Genomic DNA, 18,670 nt, shown 5'->3' with positions numbered 1-18,670 from the left:
CTTTTTGAAGTCAAACCATAAAAGGTGCGTAATGTGGCTTTATTTTAGTTCTATTAACAGTATTACCTGGATGCATTTAGGATTCAGTTTGGATTTTCAGTAATTAGAGTGCGTGCGGAGGTAGCTTCAAGGTAGGCGCACAGGACCCTTATGTGCAAAGAAAAACAATGACAGAATTGACAATAGCAATACATTTCTACCAATCAAAACTTTCACTATATCCGTATCTTGAATTAAATGATGCCACAAAGGGTCGATTGTTTCTGCTAAAAGCTGTCCCAACTTCCCTTCTGGCAATTGGCTTGCTGACGATGTTGAGTCATCATCATTTCGTGGCCCCAAGCAATAGAAATCGGCACACTAATCACAGGGAAACGAGAAGGATCTCCAGTGTTGGCTTCGGAGATTCATCGATTCATCGCTCATTTCATTGGGCCGTTTGGCTCAATGGAATGAGCAGGGGCACAGAATAGCTGTGTGGCGGGGGTCTTTGAAGCAGCAAACTGGAATTCGATTCCGACCGAGAGTGGTTCGATACAATTGGGCAGCACCCTTGTGGAAAGAATTTTCCTCCTGTCAGCATTTGACTGGAACGCAGAACGAACCAGTCAAAAGTCACCAATTTTTTGCAAAATCACGAACATGACTTGGTGATCAAGGCCCAAGAACCCAGGACTTCCGTTTCATTTTGTTTGTGGACTAGTTATTTAACATATTTTTTTATAACTTTATCTGCATTTCCAGATGTCTATTTAGCAGAACAGTTCCAATTTCTGCCCTTTAAACTCCAAAATTTGACCCTTCCTCGTCAATACGGCCACCCCGTTAGTTTGGCCAACTTTTGGTGGCCCATTGGTGGCTATCCTCAAACTAACATCCTTGGGGGCTAATTTTTCAGGCAGTTTATAGATAAGGGCTTATTCGAAGGGGGGGCTTATAAAAATGCCTGGGATTCTACAACTCCATTTGTCTTCAATACCAGAGTGCCAACTCTTGATAGACTAAGATCCAAAATAAACACCCCATTATTCCTAAATAGTCTAAGAACTTAGACAAAGTTAGTTGCTCACCTCCTTCAACTAATTTCAATAATTATTACTTCCTCGTATTGGAGCAAGTGGAAGCCAACGGATGACAACATTAATTCAGTGCGCTACATATTAAGCCCGTTCAGCTGAAAGTTTTAACAATTTTGTTAACTTTCTCACGCCGGACACGATTGCAAAGATGCAAATATTTTACATGTAGCCAAAGTCTGAAAGGTGCATATTTTAAAGACCGAATTATGCTTTATTTCGTCGATAGTGGTGTTTTACTTGCGGCAGAAAGGTTTTTGTCTACGATCACTTTTACTTTCTTGCCTCGGTTTTTATACTTCTTTCATATTTCTTCGTTCTGGCAAATCTGATAATTAAAGGTGAGTTTTACAAAAGTTTTCGAGCTTATCAACAATTTAAAGTACAGAACAATCCCTTGACGAAAATGAGTGTCACATCCAATGCTATCTTAACATTGCACAATTTTCTAGAATAAGTAGCTTACAAAAAGCATGCCAAATAAAATGCAATTCAAAATGCAATTCAAAATGCAATTCAAAATGTAATCCACAATTAAACTCAAAAAACATAAACTACACTCTAGATGAATAAAATTCAAGTGAATAAATTCAATTAGCTACAAGTTAAATTTAGGGATGAAATGCGTGGCTTTTGTTGATAAATCAAGAAAAGGAATTTAAATTGATTTTTCTGGAGAAGAAAAGAATGATATAGACAGCTCATATAAAAGTAAGACTAGGTACAAACGTTACTGAAAATAAGCGTTCCATATTATAACAGATCTATGTGATCAATATAGAACAATCATAGTTATATCACCATAAGTAAACAACAGTTGTCGTTGATCAATTCTCTCAACTCTCGAAAAAACAGGATTAGGGCGCTTATTGAATTTTAATAAAGAGGAAGGGAAATTGTATTAACTTAAATGTTTAAACGTCTTACGTTCTTTGAATGCTCCTAGGATACTCATACAAAATACTGTCAATAAAGGAGAGCACCTCAATTTTTATAATTCTCAACCCAATTGGTTTTTAAATTTCTACCTAAAAGTCCAGCCACATTGCTTATTCTAAACCTCATTCTATCTTTCAATCAGGAATTCTTTAACCCACTAGAAGTATTCCAGCCTAAACGGACGTAAATTGAGGCAGTAGCGAAACAAAGGCTCATGAAGGCCTTATATCTAATTCCAACCATCCTGCCAATTCTGGAAATGACAGTATAAGAAAAACAACGCGTTAAAAATTGTGAACAAATTCGAAAACGACCCACTCTATCTCCTCCAACAAATATTCTGTTGATGGAAATATCTTAAGGCTTAACATAACAATCGAAATTGTTTGCAAACAACAACTAAATCTTTGATAAAGCAAAATAAAAAGATACAAAAATATAAATATACTTCCTACGTCACAATGATTACTTTCAGAAATACTAATGCTGGTTATAAACCAATGTTTATTTTAAGAAATTTTTATCACTGCACATAATCAAAATTTTTAAAGATTTGAGTTTGCCATTCAAATTTGTATGACCACACCTATCAAAATAACTGTATGTGAAACTTTAGAAACACACATCAAAGCCTTACGAGAGATTTCGACAAGGAAAAGTTGTCTAGGCTTAAACATGTTCTCGAGAAAAAAAGGTCTCAAAGGAGAAGATAAAGAGCGAAAGAACTAGAAAGCTTCTAGATCCTGAACAAATTTTAGAGAGATTCAAAAGATTACGATGATTGGTACTGTTATGTTCTTGTTTTTAATACTTTAATGCTCTTTTTAAATGTCTACTGGTAGTTGCTGCAATTTTACTTTTTTATACCAAAACTCTTTTTTCAGTTTTATCATTGCACAAAATTTAATTTTTTTCACTGCAAAACTACGATTTATCCCCGTACAAATTGGTTATCACTGCACATTATAATAAACCCTGGTTTAAACACAATATCAACGCGCTGCTGACCGGGAAACCACGAGATTCTCGCTCTATCTGCTGTCATTATAAATACTCAAAAAATGATGCATACAGCCATAAATTTTAGTAGAAAGAGAGAGACGGCAGAGGATGCATGGTATATAAAAAACGGATAACAAAACAGAAGTTTTCAGTGTATGTACAAATTTCGTAGAAACCATGTTAAGTGATGTCACGGATAACGGATAACAAAACAGAAGTTTTCAGTGTATGTACAAATTTCGTAGAAACCATGTTAAGTGATGTCACATCCATAAAAATTCGCGTATGGAATAGGATAGGAGCACTTTATCTTCCTAGCTGAGGGAGATATAAGGAGAAACCCTTACTGCTACGGTGTATTTCCGCAGAACTGTCTTGAAAAGCTCTCACCAATCTTCTTGTGTGGCCTGTTTTCACCGCGTAACGCTGTATCCACTGCAATGACACACTGCCGTCTCCAGATAGTCTCTTCAAGACCAGGCTCACATGGATAATAATGAAAAACTTTATCCCTCACAAACTGGAGCCTAATCGGATCAAGTGGCGCTTTAGGACCACTTTGTAAGCCAGCTCTTCTACCAAAGCAGTTCTTCCCTCTTCTTTCGTCAGGGGAGAACAAACTAAATACTAAGTGCTTCGCGAAATTGCCACGATTTAAACTTTTGGAGTGAAGGTCTTGAACAACTTCTTCAGGCAGTGCAATTCGGGCTGTATCATATGTCACCGTCTCGACTATCTGACAACCAGAAGAAGGAGACGGTATCTGCTCAGAAAAATCATCACTAGAGATTGGCGTTTCCTGCTCAAAATCTCTCTCTTTCACGTGACGTTCAAGTTCGGGTTGAATGGCTGCCGGAAATCGATCAATGCTCCTATTGTTGCTTCCAGTTACAGATGATGAACAAGATTGCTGGTTGGGTGATTTTGGAGGATAATGGTTCTGTGCGCTAGCTTGTTCTTGACTAAAATCTGGCTCTTTGCTTCGTATCCGTTGGATCTGGCCAATTCTATGTCCGCTGTTTAGCGGAGATGAGAGCATACCGGTGCCAAAGTCCGAAAAAGGAACATTAAAATGCCGTATGACAGCATCTAACTTCGCTGTCACTGTTCGTAAATAGGACAAAATCTCTGCTCTCTCTTCTTTTGCTTCAGAATCATTATCCTCAGCCACGGATGTCATTAAATTCACAGTCCTCACTGTCGCTGGAATGCTTATATTCATATCATCCTGGGTTTTGCTGCATACAGTTGAAGAAAGTCGATGATTACTGGGTACTTGTTTTTTTGGGCTAGCAATCGGTTTTCTCATGTGGCGGGCAAGTTTTAGGTTTCTCCGTGGTGTAGTATGCTTCCTTGTAGTCCGTTGTGTTCTGTCTAGATAGGCTTTGGGTGAAAAAGGTGAGTCAGACCTCAAATTCATTGTCTTACCGATGTTTGCCATTGTTGGGTGGCCAGCGAGTAACGAGCCTGTCATGAAGTTTTGGTCATATTCTCTTTCAGTCAGGCTCCTTCCTTGCTCACTTAATGAAGTCTGACTGCCAACCAGTTTTCCATTACCAATAGACCTTTCAGCCTGAGCATACGTGCTTTTGTTACAATCTAAATGAGATGAAACAGCAGCCTTTGGTGTCAGAGAAGCAGCAGAGACAGCTGCAAGACTCTCGCTATCCAAGACATCTTGCTTTTCTTTAATTTCATCGCTTGGGGTTACAGCTTCTTTGCAGTCTAGAAAAGAGAAAATATTACAAGATTATACAAAATTGTAAATTCATGAAAAACAGACTCTGACTATGACAAATGTAAAAAAACATCTGGATAGAGCACCCCAATCAGCAGTTATTAAATTCACATTGCTTGAGCAAGGGCTCTTGGAAATTAAAAGAATGAACAAACAACGTTTCAACGTTTCATTGTGTGTTGTTCAATACGAATTTAAGTAATTAGTAAAGTAAATATGCTATATCTATTTTAGCTATAATTACTTAATTTGTGAACAAAAGTCTTATCAACATTAGTGACTACCTTATAGGAATCAACTCTCTCATTTCTCAAATCAATTGTTACAGATTACAAGACTCTGTTGCTGTGAACATCTAGGTAAATCATAAAATATTCTAGATAAAATTATAAACTTTGTTAAAGCCTTAGGCCTTAAACTTACAACTATAATTGTACCATACATCCATATGTATTTGGATAGTGAGATGGAGTCCAAAAAGGCAAAACAGGGTTGAATGCATCTCTTGATAATGAATCCTAAATTCTTAAATAAGGGATCCTTGGAATAAGAACCTTCATACCCTGAAATTAATCCAAGTACTTTTCCAACAAGAACCTTCTTTAGCCTGAACCTCAAAAAAGTAGGTTCTTATATGCAGGGATTTACTGTATCACAGCCCTGCTCATGTTTGACTGCCACTTTGAGCTGTGAAGTTCTAGCTTTCAACTTTTTCAAGTAAGTATAATTCTGGTTTATTTACTGAAAAAATATTTCAGAAAATTATCATACCATTCTAGAACTCAGCCTTGATGGGATGTCATTTGAAAAATTTGGAAAAATCTGCCATCAAGTGATTCAAGTGAAACAGACTGGTTACGAGGCTGTTGCTAGCCCCCTGGAGATGCAGAATCACATGTTTCAAATGGATTAGATTAACGCTGGTGCAGATTAAAGAAGATAAAACTGTTTTCAAAGATACACCCCCAGCTACTGCTGCCCCCTAGTGTAAAGAACCTTACAAGTTGCTTGAAGTTGCCTTTGAATTGCCTGATATTTGGGCATCATAATTTCATTTGACTGGTGATCAAATGGAAATATCTGTGATGCAATTTTTAAATGCACCAACAAATCATGCTATGCAGTAGAAGCACATGAAGTACTTACTGTTTTGGCTAGCATTTTATTCGCCACTGACTTCACAGAAATTTGCATTATTTGCTACGAAATTCTTCTCTTATTACATCAATAGTGAAGAATAGTCGAGAAGTTCCACTGATTCAAGTCATGAGCAGAGAAAACAGGGAAGCTGTTGCTAGAATTTATAAGCCTGTGCACTGATGAAAAATCAACTCAGAACAACGAAAGGACCTACTGGACCAAGCCTTGGCAGAAAGGACAAATTATAGAAGATTTCCTATAGGGATGTACCGGACATCCAGTAGGCCGGATAATCCGGCGCCGGATCGCTGATTTTTTGAAAATCCGGTTCCGGCCGGATTTGTTTTCGAAATCCGGCCAGTTGCCGGATTTTCCAGAACTTTAATCATAACTAAGAAAATTTGGAAAACCAAGTCAGACTCCCTTCATACAGTGATTAAAAATGGATTTTCCAGAACTAAACAATATCGACGATAAAACAAGCGCCTTGAAAACAGATTTGAAATGAAAGTGCTGTCATCACGAAACAGGCATAACTGGATGATATAATTCACAAATTTGGTCCAGGGTTGCCAGATCGGCTTTTTAGGCCAAATTTTTCATTTTTGGTTTTTAGATTTAGATTGCCTGGAAAAATTGTTTTTTGCTTACTACTTAAATTTGACCTTGTTGGCCTTTTCAGCAGAACGTCTAAAATTAATAAGTAATTACTACATTCATGGAAAATTTAGTAGTTAACTACAAAGTGTTAACCAAATTTCAAATTTTATCACTTAACCTAAATATTATCTTGATATTAGCAAAGGGTTTTGGAAAAAAGTAAGATTCTTATCAAAGCTAAGAAATTATCTAACAGGCACAAGCGTAGAAATATAACAAGTGCCTGCTCAATGGATTCTTGAGAGAGTTTTTGATTTGGCCTTTTTATGAGCATTTTGGCTTAAATTGCTCACCAGTCTAGGCTTCGTTTGTAAATTCAATCTGGCAACCCTGAATAGGTCTCTTTGATCTTCTCGCTATACATTTTTTCGCAAAGTGGCTCAAAACATTTTATTACTGAAAATTCTATAAATGGTCAGATTATCCGGTAGAATCCGGCCGGATATTCCACGAAGAAATCCGGTAAATCCGGTTCCGGCCGGATTCTGAAAATCCTGATCCGGTACACCCCTAATTTCCTAGGTCAATTTTCAACTTGTACACCCACCAACACAGTTAGTGCCTCAACCTTTTCTCTCAAATAGCACAAATTTGTTGGTGCCTTTAAAAAAATATTCTATAGTTCTTCAGCCAATTTTCTTATTTGTCTCATTTTTATATATAAGTAGATCACCTAGGTAACAATATCATTAACTTCTTATATGATCTTTCTCTCTATTTTGACCAATGATAAATATCCTTTCTATGGTACTGCATATAATCACGAAAAATATAATCTTCAAACTACACATGCCCAATTTACATAAGCAAATGTCCAAAATCCAACTGTGATTTATTCATGTGACTTTAATCACTTTCATACTTATTTGAACTTTTTTGAGACAAGTATTGAAAGCCTAGCCAATTTATTTGATAAATTGTCTTATCAAAGACTGGCTATTTGTACTTATATCTAGTATGATACTGATATTTAAGAAGCGTAACACTACTTGGGTAGGTAGTATAATGCTGCAGCTCAAACATTTTAGGAAGTGTAACTGTGTTATGCCATGTTAGTCCTCCACTACACAACTGGCACCAAAGGTAGTGTTTAGGCCGAATAAGCTGTGCTTATCCAGCATTGTCCTGGTTCCATCATACATTGTGGCTAAACCATGTGATCCCTACACCGAGAACTACAGAAGCTGGTGATTACCTCACTGAGGTTGATACCATGACTCCTACCCTCAGCCCCTTGGACTTCATCTACAAGCTCCTCATGATCGAGCAATTGCAATTTGAATTTCTGCATTCAGCAGGGTTCAGCACTGTACAGACTTTACGTCTCTGCCTATAATATGCTGTATACTGGGCCAAGGATAGTATTTTTACAAAATTTATGGCCTGGGTGTAGCAGGAAGTAGTTTCATTAGGAACAAAAACTGGCTGATAAGATACTTATAAAAGTACTGGTGACTATAAGATGCAATTGTAGAAAAAGTTGTGCTTGAATTCAGCTTTACAAGAAGGACAAAGACAGCTAGTGAAAACTTTAAAAAAAGACAAATAAAGAATAAAAATACAAATATGTTTTGGAAAAACTTCATATATAACACAATTCATTGCCACAATTTATTGTCACTGAGAATGCCACAATTTATTTGGAAATGGCTATTGAGATGAGGCTTATATTGAATGGCCTTTAAAATTTAAGCGTGCCATATTGAACCAGAGGATCCCTAATTTCCAGAAAATTCTAACTAGAAAATAAATTGCTTTCTCTCATAAACTGCCCTAACAGAAACTACATTCTACCATGATTCCTGATTTTCTTCCAATGTATAAAATTTGCATTTGGTTGCCCAAAGGGAACTCTATTTTGTTATTTTCCTTTTTTAACAGTAATATCTTAGGTTTTGTTTCCGACAATTGATTGGTTTTTAGAAGAAATTGTGTAGTTGTGACAATAACTGTGTGTCACGTTATTATTCCATCATATGTTAAGGCTTTACCTAACCTTGCTAACTTCATACTGCAGTGATGGTAGGCGTAGAGAATAGCAAGTTTTTAACGTTTACATACACAAACATTTACCGTGATAACACGATTGAGTTCATTTCATTAGAGAGTTTCGATTGTCAGCGCGTGTTCTGTCATTTAAATTGAGAATTCCCACCCAATACCTTCCGAGATAGCATTAGCTATTCAAAAAGCAATATATTCTAATTTAGGAGAATTGAAAATTTTCGTGCACATCAGCAAATCATTTATCTAGAAGCTTCACAATCACGGCATCCACTCAATTAGGCCACACTAAGGCCTAGGTATAACGCAAATAGCAACATGAAACATGAAACAAATATCACTTACTGTCTCCGCAATCTGAAGAAATTGCTACATCATTTTCACTTGCATTTCCAGAACATTCACTTTCCTTTATAGTCTTTTGACCAGGCGCATCTTCCTTGCAATGCCTGACTGCGTTTGTGGACGAGTGGGGCGTTTCGTGTGGGCCTGTGTCGCCTTGATCGACATCTTGGCGGCATATGCGGGAATGTCGCACGAACAGCGAGATTTCATTGAACGCCAAACTACATTTGCTGCACCAGAAAAGCTTTCCAGAGCTTTTGTGTACTAAGCTTAAATGCCTCTGAAGTCGGACAAATGAAGGAAATCGTCTTTGACAACTGTGGCATTTCAAACTTATGCTGGACTTTTTAGCAGCGTGCCTGAGAGGTCGTGTTGTCTTGCCTTCCATCTCAGAACACGGGATCGCGCTTTCAGGCTTCATCGCACGGTCACTAACCGACCTAATATTTTCCAAGAAAGCTTCTATCTTGAAGTAGCCTGAAGGTAAAAAATACTAAACAATTTATCTTCTCTGGTTTCTCACGTTCCGTAATCCACGAACGCAGAAGTGCGAAGCAAGTGATGAAGGATCGTGGTGATAAATCAATAAACGTGTGCGTGTTTGGCAGGTTGCCCTTTGTGATCAGTGTACCGTGAAGGCTGTGGCTCCTGCGTAGTCCGTGAATTCACCAAGCCCTCGGTAACGTGAAATGAAATGAACATGACACCCCACCCAGGACCGGAAGGCCCCTAGCGACAAATTCGATCATGTCCTACCATTTTGCTAGACTATAAAGTCTTTAATTTGCCGTTGCACCTTCCCAGCTTGTGACTGGAAGTAACCTAATTAAAGCCTAGCGCACACAGCAGATTTTTGTCGCAAAAGACGAAGATTTTTGTCTCAAAAGACGAAAATCTGTAGTGTGCGGGGCAAAATCGCAAAGATTTTTGTCTTTTACGATTATCTTTGAGATCAAAAATGTTTGATATTTGTCTTTGTCTTTTACGACGAAAGACAAAAATCGTGCAATGTGCGGGGTCGAAAGACAAGTTTTTAATTTTTAAACCAATAAAACTTGGATTATATGGTCACGTGAATTCTGTGGAGCCTTTCTTTCCCGCCAAAAGAAAAAAGATCGAGAACGCCATGGAGAATACAGAAGACGAAGTCGGTATATGGACAGCAAGCAAAGAGGAGCAGCTTGTCGATCTGTGGCAAGAAAAGGCTTGTCTGTATATGGTTACGTCTCCAGAATATTCAGACAGAAACAAGAAGCTAGCAGCCCTGAACGAAATTGCAACTAAACTTTCTTCAAACGGTGAGTGAATAATTTTGACTAGCTAGCTAGGCTAGTCCTCTTTTCTTAGGCCTACTCAATTTGAAGTGAAACATTGCTGTACGAATTCATGTTTTATTCATTCTAGTGAATCAAGTAAAAAAAAGAATCGCATCTCTGCGCACGCAATATGCACGCTCCCGCAGAATCCCAAGCAGTGGAAGTGCACGACCAAAAAAGACGAAGAAGACTCAATGGATAGAAGACCGCCTTCAATTTTTAAGCCCATATGTATCCAACAGAGTGTCTATTTCTAATTTGCAGGTACAATACAACACTAGCTAGTTGAGTTCATTATTTTTTGTTGCAACCATACTATCTTGCCATGATACTGATCCAGATGTTGAGCAAAAATATTGTTTCAAAAGCTCACGCTGACCCTTAGCACTTAATGAACAGTTTCTGTTTTTTGTCTTCTGTAACTCAGTTAGAGATTTGTCTAATCTCCAGCTGCCTTGAAAAAGCTCATGGTTGTCTCTTTCACTGTCACATGCATTTTTATATGAAGGCTGCTCATCAATCAGCATGTTGTGCAGACAACAAATTGCCAGCACAATTTGCTTAGCCTTTTCAGGCTCCAACATAATCTTTGTCAGCATCACCCTGAACCTATTAGCCATGATACCAAAAGCGTTTTCGACAACCCGTCGTGCTCTAGAAAGCCTGTAGTTGAAAATGTGCTGTTCATGTAACAGTTGTCTAAATGGGAATGGTTTCATGATATCATTTCTCAAGGGAAATGCATCATCACCAATGATATGATAATGACATTTGATGCATGTTTCCCCAAATTTGCTCAGCTTCTGGAAAGGCAATTGATTTGTCTTTCATCTGTTGATTTAGAGGCGATGTTTCAAAAAGTCCAGCATCACCATTTCTTCCACTTGCACCAACATCAACAAATATCAACTTGTAGTCATAACTTGCCAATGCTAGAAGGACTATGCTGAAATATCCCTTGTAGTTGAAGTACTCTGATCCAGACATTTTTGGTTGTTTGATTGCAATGTGTTTGCCATCTAATGCACCAACACAAAAAGGATAGTCCCATAAATTGTAGAAACCATCACTGATTGTTTTCCATTGATGAGATGTGCTTGGAATCTAAAATACAAAAATATTAAATTTTAGTCTTCAACTGAAAGTTTATCTGAGCCACAGCTTAACACTGGTGACAGTGACTGTGATGGAGACTTGGACGACAATGATGCCCCTGCTGCAGAGACACCAGTTTCAACAAGCAGGCCACTGGCTGCTGTTAAAAAATCCAAAACTGCAAAGCAGAAAAAGGAAGAGGAAGAACTCTCCATTCTGAAGTCTCTTGCATCATCTTTCTCTGCAGATGAAAATTTAGCTGCAAAAAAGGATGCAAAGCCAAGCCCTTCAGCTGCCTTTGGGGAATACGTTACACATGCTTTGTCTGTGATGGATGAGAAAACAAGACTTGTTGCAATGAACAACATTCAAAATGCTCTTTTTCAGGCACAGATGGGCTCTTTCTCAAATGAATTCAACAACCCATATCATGCTGGTCAACATGCTAGAATGCAGTCTTTCAGGCAGTCACTTGACCAGCAAGATATGAGTGAAGGGCCATCGTACGGACAATTCTAATCTTTAAAATTCATACAGTATATTGCTTTCACTGCACTCTTCAATGTTATGTGAGTTGGTTTTAATTAGCACATTAAATATTGTATTGAAAACCAAAAAGTAGAAAACAAAAAATGTTATGTACCTTAAGATATCTATCCTTAAGATTCTGATAAATTGCATCACAAGTTTCTGTCACTATTGATGAAATTGTTCTTTCTCCAAGTCTATATGAAAATCCCAGGCTGTGAAATGACTCTCCTGTAAAGATATGCAACATCTTATTATACCAATCAATATCTAAAATGATATGATTACCTCAATTTCTCCATGTAAGATTATCAGATTTATGATTGCATTCATTTTGATGATACTCAATTCAAAATGCTCATTATGATTGGCATTAAAGGTGAAATGGTTTGTGAAAGATATCAATTAGTAAGAAGTATTGTCATTATTGTTATTAAGTATTGCTACGAACTCTGTAGAAGAAACATTTAGAATATTTAAAGTTATTTTTATTATTCACAAATATATTTTTACTTTTCTCATTTGTATCCTATATTTTCTCTTTGAATCAAGCTGGCAGACTATTGTGAAATCTCACCTGTTGCTAAGTATCGTAGTGTGACTGCAAGTCTTTCTGCTGCACTAATTGATTTTCGCATGTGAGTGTCTTTTCTTTGAATCATTGGTCTTACTTTGGCAAGAAGAGATTTGAAAAGGTCTTCGTTGAGACGAAAATAGCGTTGGTACATAGGTTTATCCTCCGATGCTAACTCCTGAACAAGATTCTGATATGCTCCCAGCTCATTTCTACGCTCAATCCAGGATTTCACCCACATTCGTCTCGCAATTCGCCTCCTTCTTCTTCGTCTTATTAAAAGGATAATAGCCAACAGTGCTTTCTTTTTTGTCAAATTCATAACCTTTGTCAGTTTCTTGAGCAATTTTATTCGTGTTTGGAATTTTATTTTACGCGCCAAGAAGTTCAAACAATGTGAAAAAGAGGTCACAAAACTTAATCGAGGCACTAATCCGAAAAAAATCGTGCTGTGTGCGGGCAATCAGTTTTTATGAAAAAGACAAAAATCTTCGTCTTTTGCGACAAATATCTGCTGTGTGCGCTAGGCTTAATTTACAGTTCATATTTCGATAAACTGCCTTTCTCACGTCTCAGATGCTACTCGACGCACAGACCATGAAAACAGGCACCGAGGAGTGTTGAGAAAAGCGGGGGGTCTAAAAAGTGGGGGGGGGGCTAGAACCTAATAAAAAGTGGCTTGACTCATTGGTAATTAATTTGTAAATTTTTTGCATATTTGGCAAAAAGTGGGGGCTATAGCACCCCAGCCCCCTTCTCCGCGGTGCCTGCACGAAATTATTAGGCATTGTAGAGTAGAAGATGATCCGATGAACATGTAGTGAGAATGGCGACTATTGGTTTTTGAGAGTACTTCTCAAGAAGTCTGCGTTTTGACGCAGGCTACGTTTTACAATGCCTGAACATTAGAAGCTCTGTCTACACGCCTAAGCCGCATCAAATTTTTTATTAAAGACTGGTAGATAGTAATTTTCATGCTTTACAAATATTCCATTTTAAAAGCAGGGGCTGCAGCACCGTAGAAAGGATAGAATTACACGGGATACCATTGGCTGACAGCAATAAGAGCAAAGGGATTGTCCGCTGGGTACAAAATATTTTTAATTTTCTTGATGGGGTTTGGCTCCTTAACAACAATAAACTGGTACATGACTGTAACAATCTAATTCTAAGGGCTGTCAAACTTTTAAAAGCTGATTCTGGATCAGATTTTGATGTAGATTCCGAATTTTGTTATTACCAATTGACAAACTAAAAATGGTTTACATAGGATCGGTTTCCAAAGAATATGGTTCTGATGTGTGCAATGTCTTACCTGCTTACCATAGCATTACAGGATGTGACACTACATCATACCCATATGGTATTGGAAAAATCAAACCTTTCAAGAAAATGTTAAGCCACAACAAAGTGAATTTGCTTTCAAAATTTGGAGATTCTCTTGCTTCAGTCGAGGACTTGAATGATGCTAGAATATTTATGCAAACCATTTTATATGCCGGCAAATCAGAGGAAAGCCTTATTCAGACACGATCAAAGATGTTCGAAAAACAAAAGACAAAGTCTAGCTTGCAGTTACTGCCTGATCCAAATAGCTTAGATCAGCATCTTAAGAGAGCTGACCTTCAAACATTCATTTGGAGGAAATGTTTACTACACAACGTAAATTACGTCTCTGCTGAGGGAAGAGGATGGGTTTCGACAGAAGATGGTCCTAAGCCATTATGGTTAGCTGTCAACAGTTACCACCTAGTTTACCCGAAAATACAAAAAACAAAGAAAGTCTTTAAGTCAAGAATCGGATTATCAAGCGGATGACGATGAAAGCTTTGACGAAGTTGGTGTCAGAGAATAACCACCAAGAAAGAGACAGCGACGAACGGCCATTGATCATCCTTTTAATGTTTACGATGCAGAAGATGAGCAAGAAAAACACGAAAGAAGTGATTCTGATTCACAGACAGAACAAAGCGATGCTAGCTTCTTTGCTGTGTCTGAATCTGAGAGTGATAGTGACAGTTCAGATCACTGACTCTTTCGAGATTTCTCCTTGTCAGTTATTTACAGTTAACTTAATTCTTGTTCCTTAAGATAATTACATTTTTTCAGTTATGTGGTGTTCTGTTCATTCAACCAGCTACAATCTCTAACAGTTCTTGTTTATACAGATATCAGTTTAGTTATGTAACACAAAATCTTATTCTCAATTTGAAAACAAAAAATGTTGATTTTGATTTAATCTCGATTATCTTACCTTTTTCAGAGACTTAAGTTACCCATTTCGATGAAATTTCGACTACAAACTCTATCATTATTTCTACTTTTCAATGTTACACGATGTGTAATTGGAGATGATGACGTCATCACAAAAATTGAAAGGTCACTAAAAATTAACTTGCTATATGTCATTTGAAAGGACTTGATGTCTTCTATTCAGAAATTTATATATTGCTGGCTTTCACTCAAAATGTAAGGTAGTAGGAGTGTAAAACATGTTGCGAGCTGACATTTTATGACGTCACCAAAAATTGAACTTCCATTTGAGATTTCAATTGGTAATAGCAAAATTCGGAATCTACATCAAAATCTGATCCAGACCATCTCGCCATGTGTCCCGTAGCCCTGGACCAGAGCCTATTTTAGTGTGGTTTTTCCCACACTTTGTGGTCTTGGAAATCCAAAATGTGGTCTTGGAAATTCAAAATTGTGGAATGGGTTTTTTCATTTTAGCTATATTTTTGTTATAAATATGCTTTTCTGTTGATAGAGTTTTGTAACTTTATAACATAACAGAACAGTACAAAATATCCATGAATCGTAGCGCAAGTTCCTTGGTCCAAATTAATCTGCTCCATCAGGAGCTAAAAATGTTACAGACAATCAGCTTTTTGCTTTGAAATGGTGTAAAAGCCAATCAGAGCTTGTAAAAGACCCCTGAATCTAGCGACAGTAACAACAATGGCGGCCAAACAGCCACCAAGTTGATTTCTGAAACCTGAAATAATTGAAACTGGTCAGCTTACTCTCTAAGTCCCCCAATAAATGGACTCCCCCCAGTATTAAATTTTTAAAAATCTTATAGCCCCCAGCTCTTATTAGAAACCCCCCACTTTTTGAATTTTCTTGGCTCAGCGTGTCCTTCAATATTAAAATAAGTATGAATTATAGAGCTTCTAGCAATGTTAACCTTTAATTACTGTTACTGTCGGAGTCCATAAAGAATAGGCTTTAATGGAGACATATTTGTAATCGTGTTATGTTGAATATTTTTGTTTTACATAAATAAAGAAAAACGCTTTATACGGCAACGGTCGATATTTTGAAAGTCCATGCTTCGTATACAGGCTTCTTTTCTGAAAGTGTGGTCTTAGGCCCTGCCCTAGACGCAGATGGAGGATTTCTATATCCTTCACAATAGATAGGAAGAACTTCAAACCTCTTTTTTGTGGATGTTAGTTGCGTAGTTCCCTGAAAGGAGGGGCCTTGCAAGTATCATCAATTTTACTTGCAAAGTCGTCACCCACAGAGCAGAAAAATTCATGCTTTCAGGAATTTCTTTTTGCCAGCATAATTTTAGTCTTGCTCCTCAAGTCATACTATGTTAGTACTTTTATATCTTTTATTCAAGAGCTGGTTTTAAGTTCTCCAAGATCATTCATGTTACCTTCCTGAGAAAAAAGTTTGTTAGGAAAACAGTTCTTTTTTAACTGGACATTGAGGATGCAGATATGTTAATGGGGGATGATGTTGCAATATGGTCAATTATTGTTGAGGATGACAAAGTCTCTCTGTTTGGTTCCTTGATCAACTGCTCATCAACCACCTTAATCTTCAAAGAGGCGAAAATCAAAATTTATCCTTTTAAGTTTTTACTATCTTCAGTTTTCCTTTTCTTCATGGCTAAATGCATTTTTCTTCGAAATTCCTATGTAGCTTCCCTTCTATGGTTTAGAAGGATTTGTTCATGGTTTCTGATTTTTCAGTGTTATCGTTAGCCAAGTCCTTCTCATTGTTTTGATTGAGGCAATCCTTTACTCTTTCTTTTCATTCATAGGCGCAAACTTAGGGGGTGCTCCAGGGGTTTGAGCCGCTCCTGACAAAAACTTGAGGGACTCAGCCCCCCTGGGAATTAAGGAAGTTGGCTATCGATTTGTTCGACTAATTTTTCATATTCTTGGTTTCACGAATAAAAATCTACTCAAGAGGTTTAATCGAGATCAAATTACAACGATAATAAACAACGAAAAAGAAATTCGCCTTAGAACCCTTATCTACGCCTTTTTCTACCCTCTGCCGTCGGCAGCCTCCATTAGCAATTGCAAATAATTTTTGAGCCCCCCTTCTCCCTCTGGAAAAAACATAAGTCTGCGCCTATGTTGTCATTGAAAGTAACCCTCTTGACAATTTTCCAGAAGCCACTCCCCTGTCTATCACAATCGCCAAGCAGATTTATCCAGTACTTTTCCAAAGCAATACCTAGTTTTTATATTTACTTTGCTTTTTAACTTCATTGCAATATTTCTCTGTTTTTGTGCATGTAACTTTTTAACAACTTTCTGGTCTTTAAATTGATAAATGGTGGTGAATATTTTTTCTAACCTATGCTCTACTTTGGAGCTTGTGGTGTAGCGGATAGGACTCCCTGACAAGGCTATTGGAAGATTTGCAGATGAATGAGTGGACTTTCTAGCGTCGGACATAACCTTTCAAACTTTAAGCCCCGGCCAAACGACTCGATTTTTCATTCGATTTGTTACTCAACAAGAAATCGAGTGAAAATCGAGTTATTCTGCCACTTTGTCGAATAACGTCGAGTGATGTTAAATGAAGTTTGAACTTTATCAAAAAAGTCGAGTGGAAAAGGTGTTGTCGAATGAAAATCGAATCGTTTGGCCACCTTGTCGAGTGAGTCAAGTGGGCACGTGCGCAGTTATCATCTGATATGCTTAGTTATTTGTAATAAAGAGCTGATATATTCGAAAGCCGGGCGGCCAAAAAGGGGGGCAGGGAAGCATACTACCATGGCGCCTCTAGGTCCAGGGGACCTTTTTGAAGTGATGAATTTTTGAAGTTTTGAAGTTGCATGTAAGATAAGCACGGCAGTCGCTTTGCGTTTCTTTGCCTTCATTTTGTTGGCGTGAGCGAAAAGTGGAGTGAAAAATCGAGCGAAAAATCGAATCGTTTGGCCACCCATGCTCGGCTGCGCTCGATTTTGAGATCAAATGTCCAGAGAAAGATCGAGCTAAAAGTCGAATTGTTTGGCCAAGGCTTTAGCCCCTTCTCGAATGAATTCTCAGAAAACACAGACTTCTTTTCAGCTTTTGAAGTCTAGATTCAAAACAATTTTTGACAGCTGTTAGTGCAAATGTCAATTCAAGTTTCTCTATATAATCGGTTCGCTAAAATCACTTCGGTGATCCCCTTCAATGAAATGTAGATAAATTTTCATCTTTCGTGCATCCTATGAAGCAAAAGTATGTTCAAGGCATAACTAAGCTATGCAGAATTTTTGAAAAGATTTCTACTCCCCCCCCCCCCCCCCCCCCTAATGGCACACACTAGATGAGGACATGGCCCTCTGAGTCTTTGCTTTGGTGTAATCTGTTTTTTAAAACTGTACCGAGACTTAATTAACAAACCATCTGCTCATATAAAAGTCCTTTCCGAATTGACGCTCAGAGCGAAATTAAATTTTGCCAATTTTACATGGAATAACTAAATTTTGCCAAGAGGATAACTGTGTTAGTGCAGGCGTCCTTTGGCTTGAATCAAGCTATAATCTCTTGAAGCATGCTGCTGGTACGGACATACTGCCTTTAGCAGTGTAAAATGTTGTCTAGCACGGAAGGACAGTGAAACCGATACAGCGACACAAAGTTTATCTCTTTCTTATTCTTCGGAAAAAGGTCTTTCCTATAGGTTAATTTTGCCAGCTTACCAAGGACGAAGTAACACACGGCAAGGGCGTAGCCTTTCACAACCGTTAAGGCCTGGCCAAACTTAGCAAACATTTGTCAAACATAGTTGAACTATAGGATGTTTTATGGCCTAGCCTACCCTGGATGCGGAGCCCTGTATGCATCTCTCGATCTCCAACAACTCACTTTGGGTATGGGAGGGATGATGTATGATTTGATGGCTCAAAAAGACACTATTGTGATGCTCCTGCGAGACGGACTACAAACGTTTTAGGAATTATCAGCTGAGCGACGAGGAACGTAACAAAATAAGTGAAGGAGGAAATTAGGGCTAT

At 37.8% G+C, this 18,670-nt stretch overlaps 2 protein-coding genes across 2 annotated transcripts; one reads left to right on the top strand and one right to left on the bottom strand.

Annotated features, from left to right (window-relative positions):
- Positions 1 to 424: 424 nt before the first annotated feature.
- LOC148959183 (uncharacterized) lies at positions 425 to 9,493 on the bottom strand. The gene is made up of 2 exons (XM_089110681.1): positions 8,905 to 9,493; positions 425 to 4,742 (listed from the first exon to the last, which is right to left on the bottom strand). Exons 1-2 carry the CDS (start codon positions 9,323 to 9,325, stop codon positions 3,367 to 3,369), a joined length of 1,797 nt encoding a protein of 598 aa, XP_088966807.1. The 5' UTR covers positions 9,326 to 9,493; the 3' UTR covers positions 425 to 3,366.
- A 369-nt stretch (positions 9,494 to 9,862) lies between these two features.
- Positions 9,863 to 12,355, top strand: LOC135695746 (uncharacterized). The gene is made up of 3 exons (XM_065214928.2): positions 9,863 to 10,202; positions 10,309 to 10,484; positions 11,352 to 12,355. The coding sequence occupies exons 1-3, from the start codon at positions 9,863 to 9,865 to the stop codon at positions 11,832 to 11,834; spliced, it is 999 nt and encodes a 332-aa protein (XP_065071000.2). The 3' UTR covers positions 11,835 to 12,355.
- The last annotated feature ends 6,315 nt before the right edge of the window (positions 12,356 to 18,670 follow it).

Source organism: Rhopilema esculentum, chromosome 10, assembly GCF_057945365.1.
Source record: "Rhopilema esculentum isolate cy_ngs chromosome 10, ASM5794536v1, whole genome shotgun sequence".
In the NCBI taxonomy this organism is placed as follows: domain Eukaryota; kingdom Metazoa; phylum Cnidaria; class Scyphozoa; order Rhizostomeae; family Rhizostomatidae; genus Rhopilema; species Rhopilema esculentum.
Note: the sequence above shows the minus strand (reverse complement) of the source record. Positions and strands in the feature narration are given on the sequence as shown.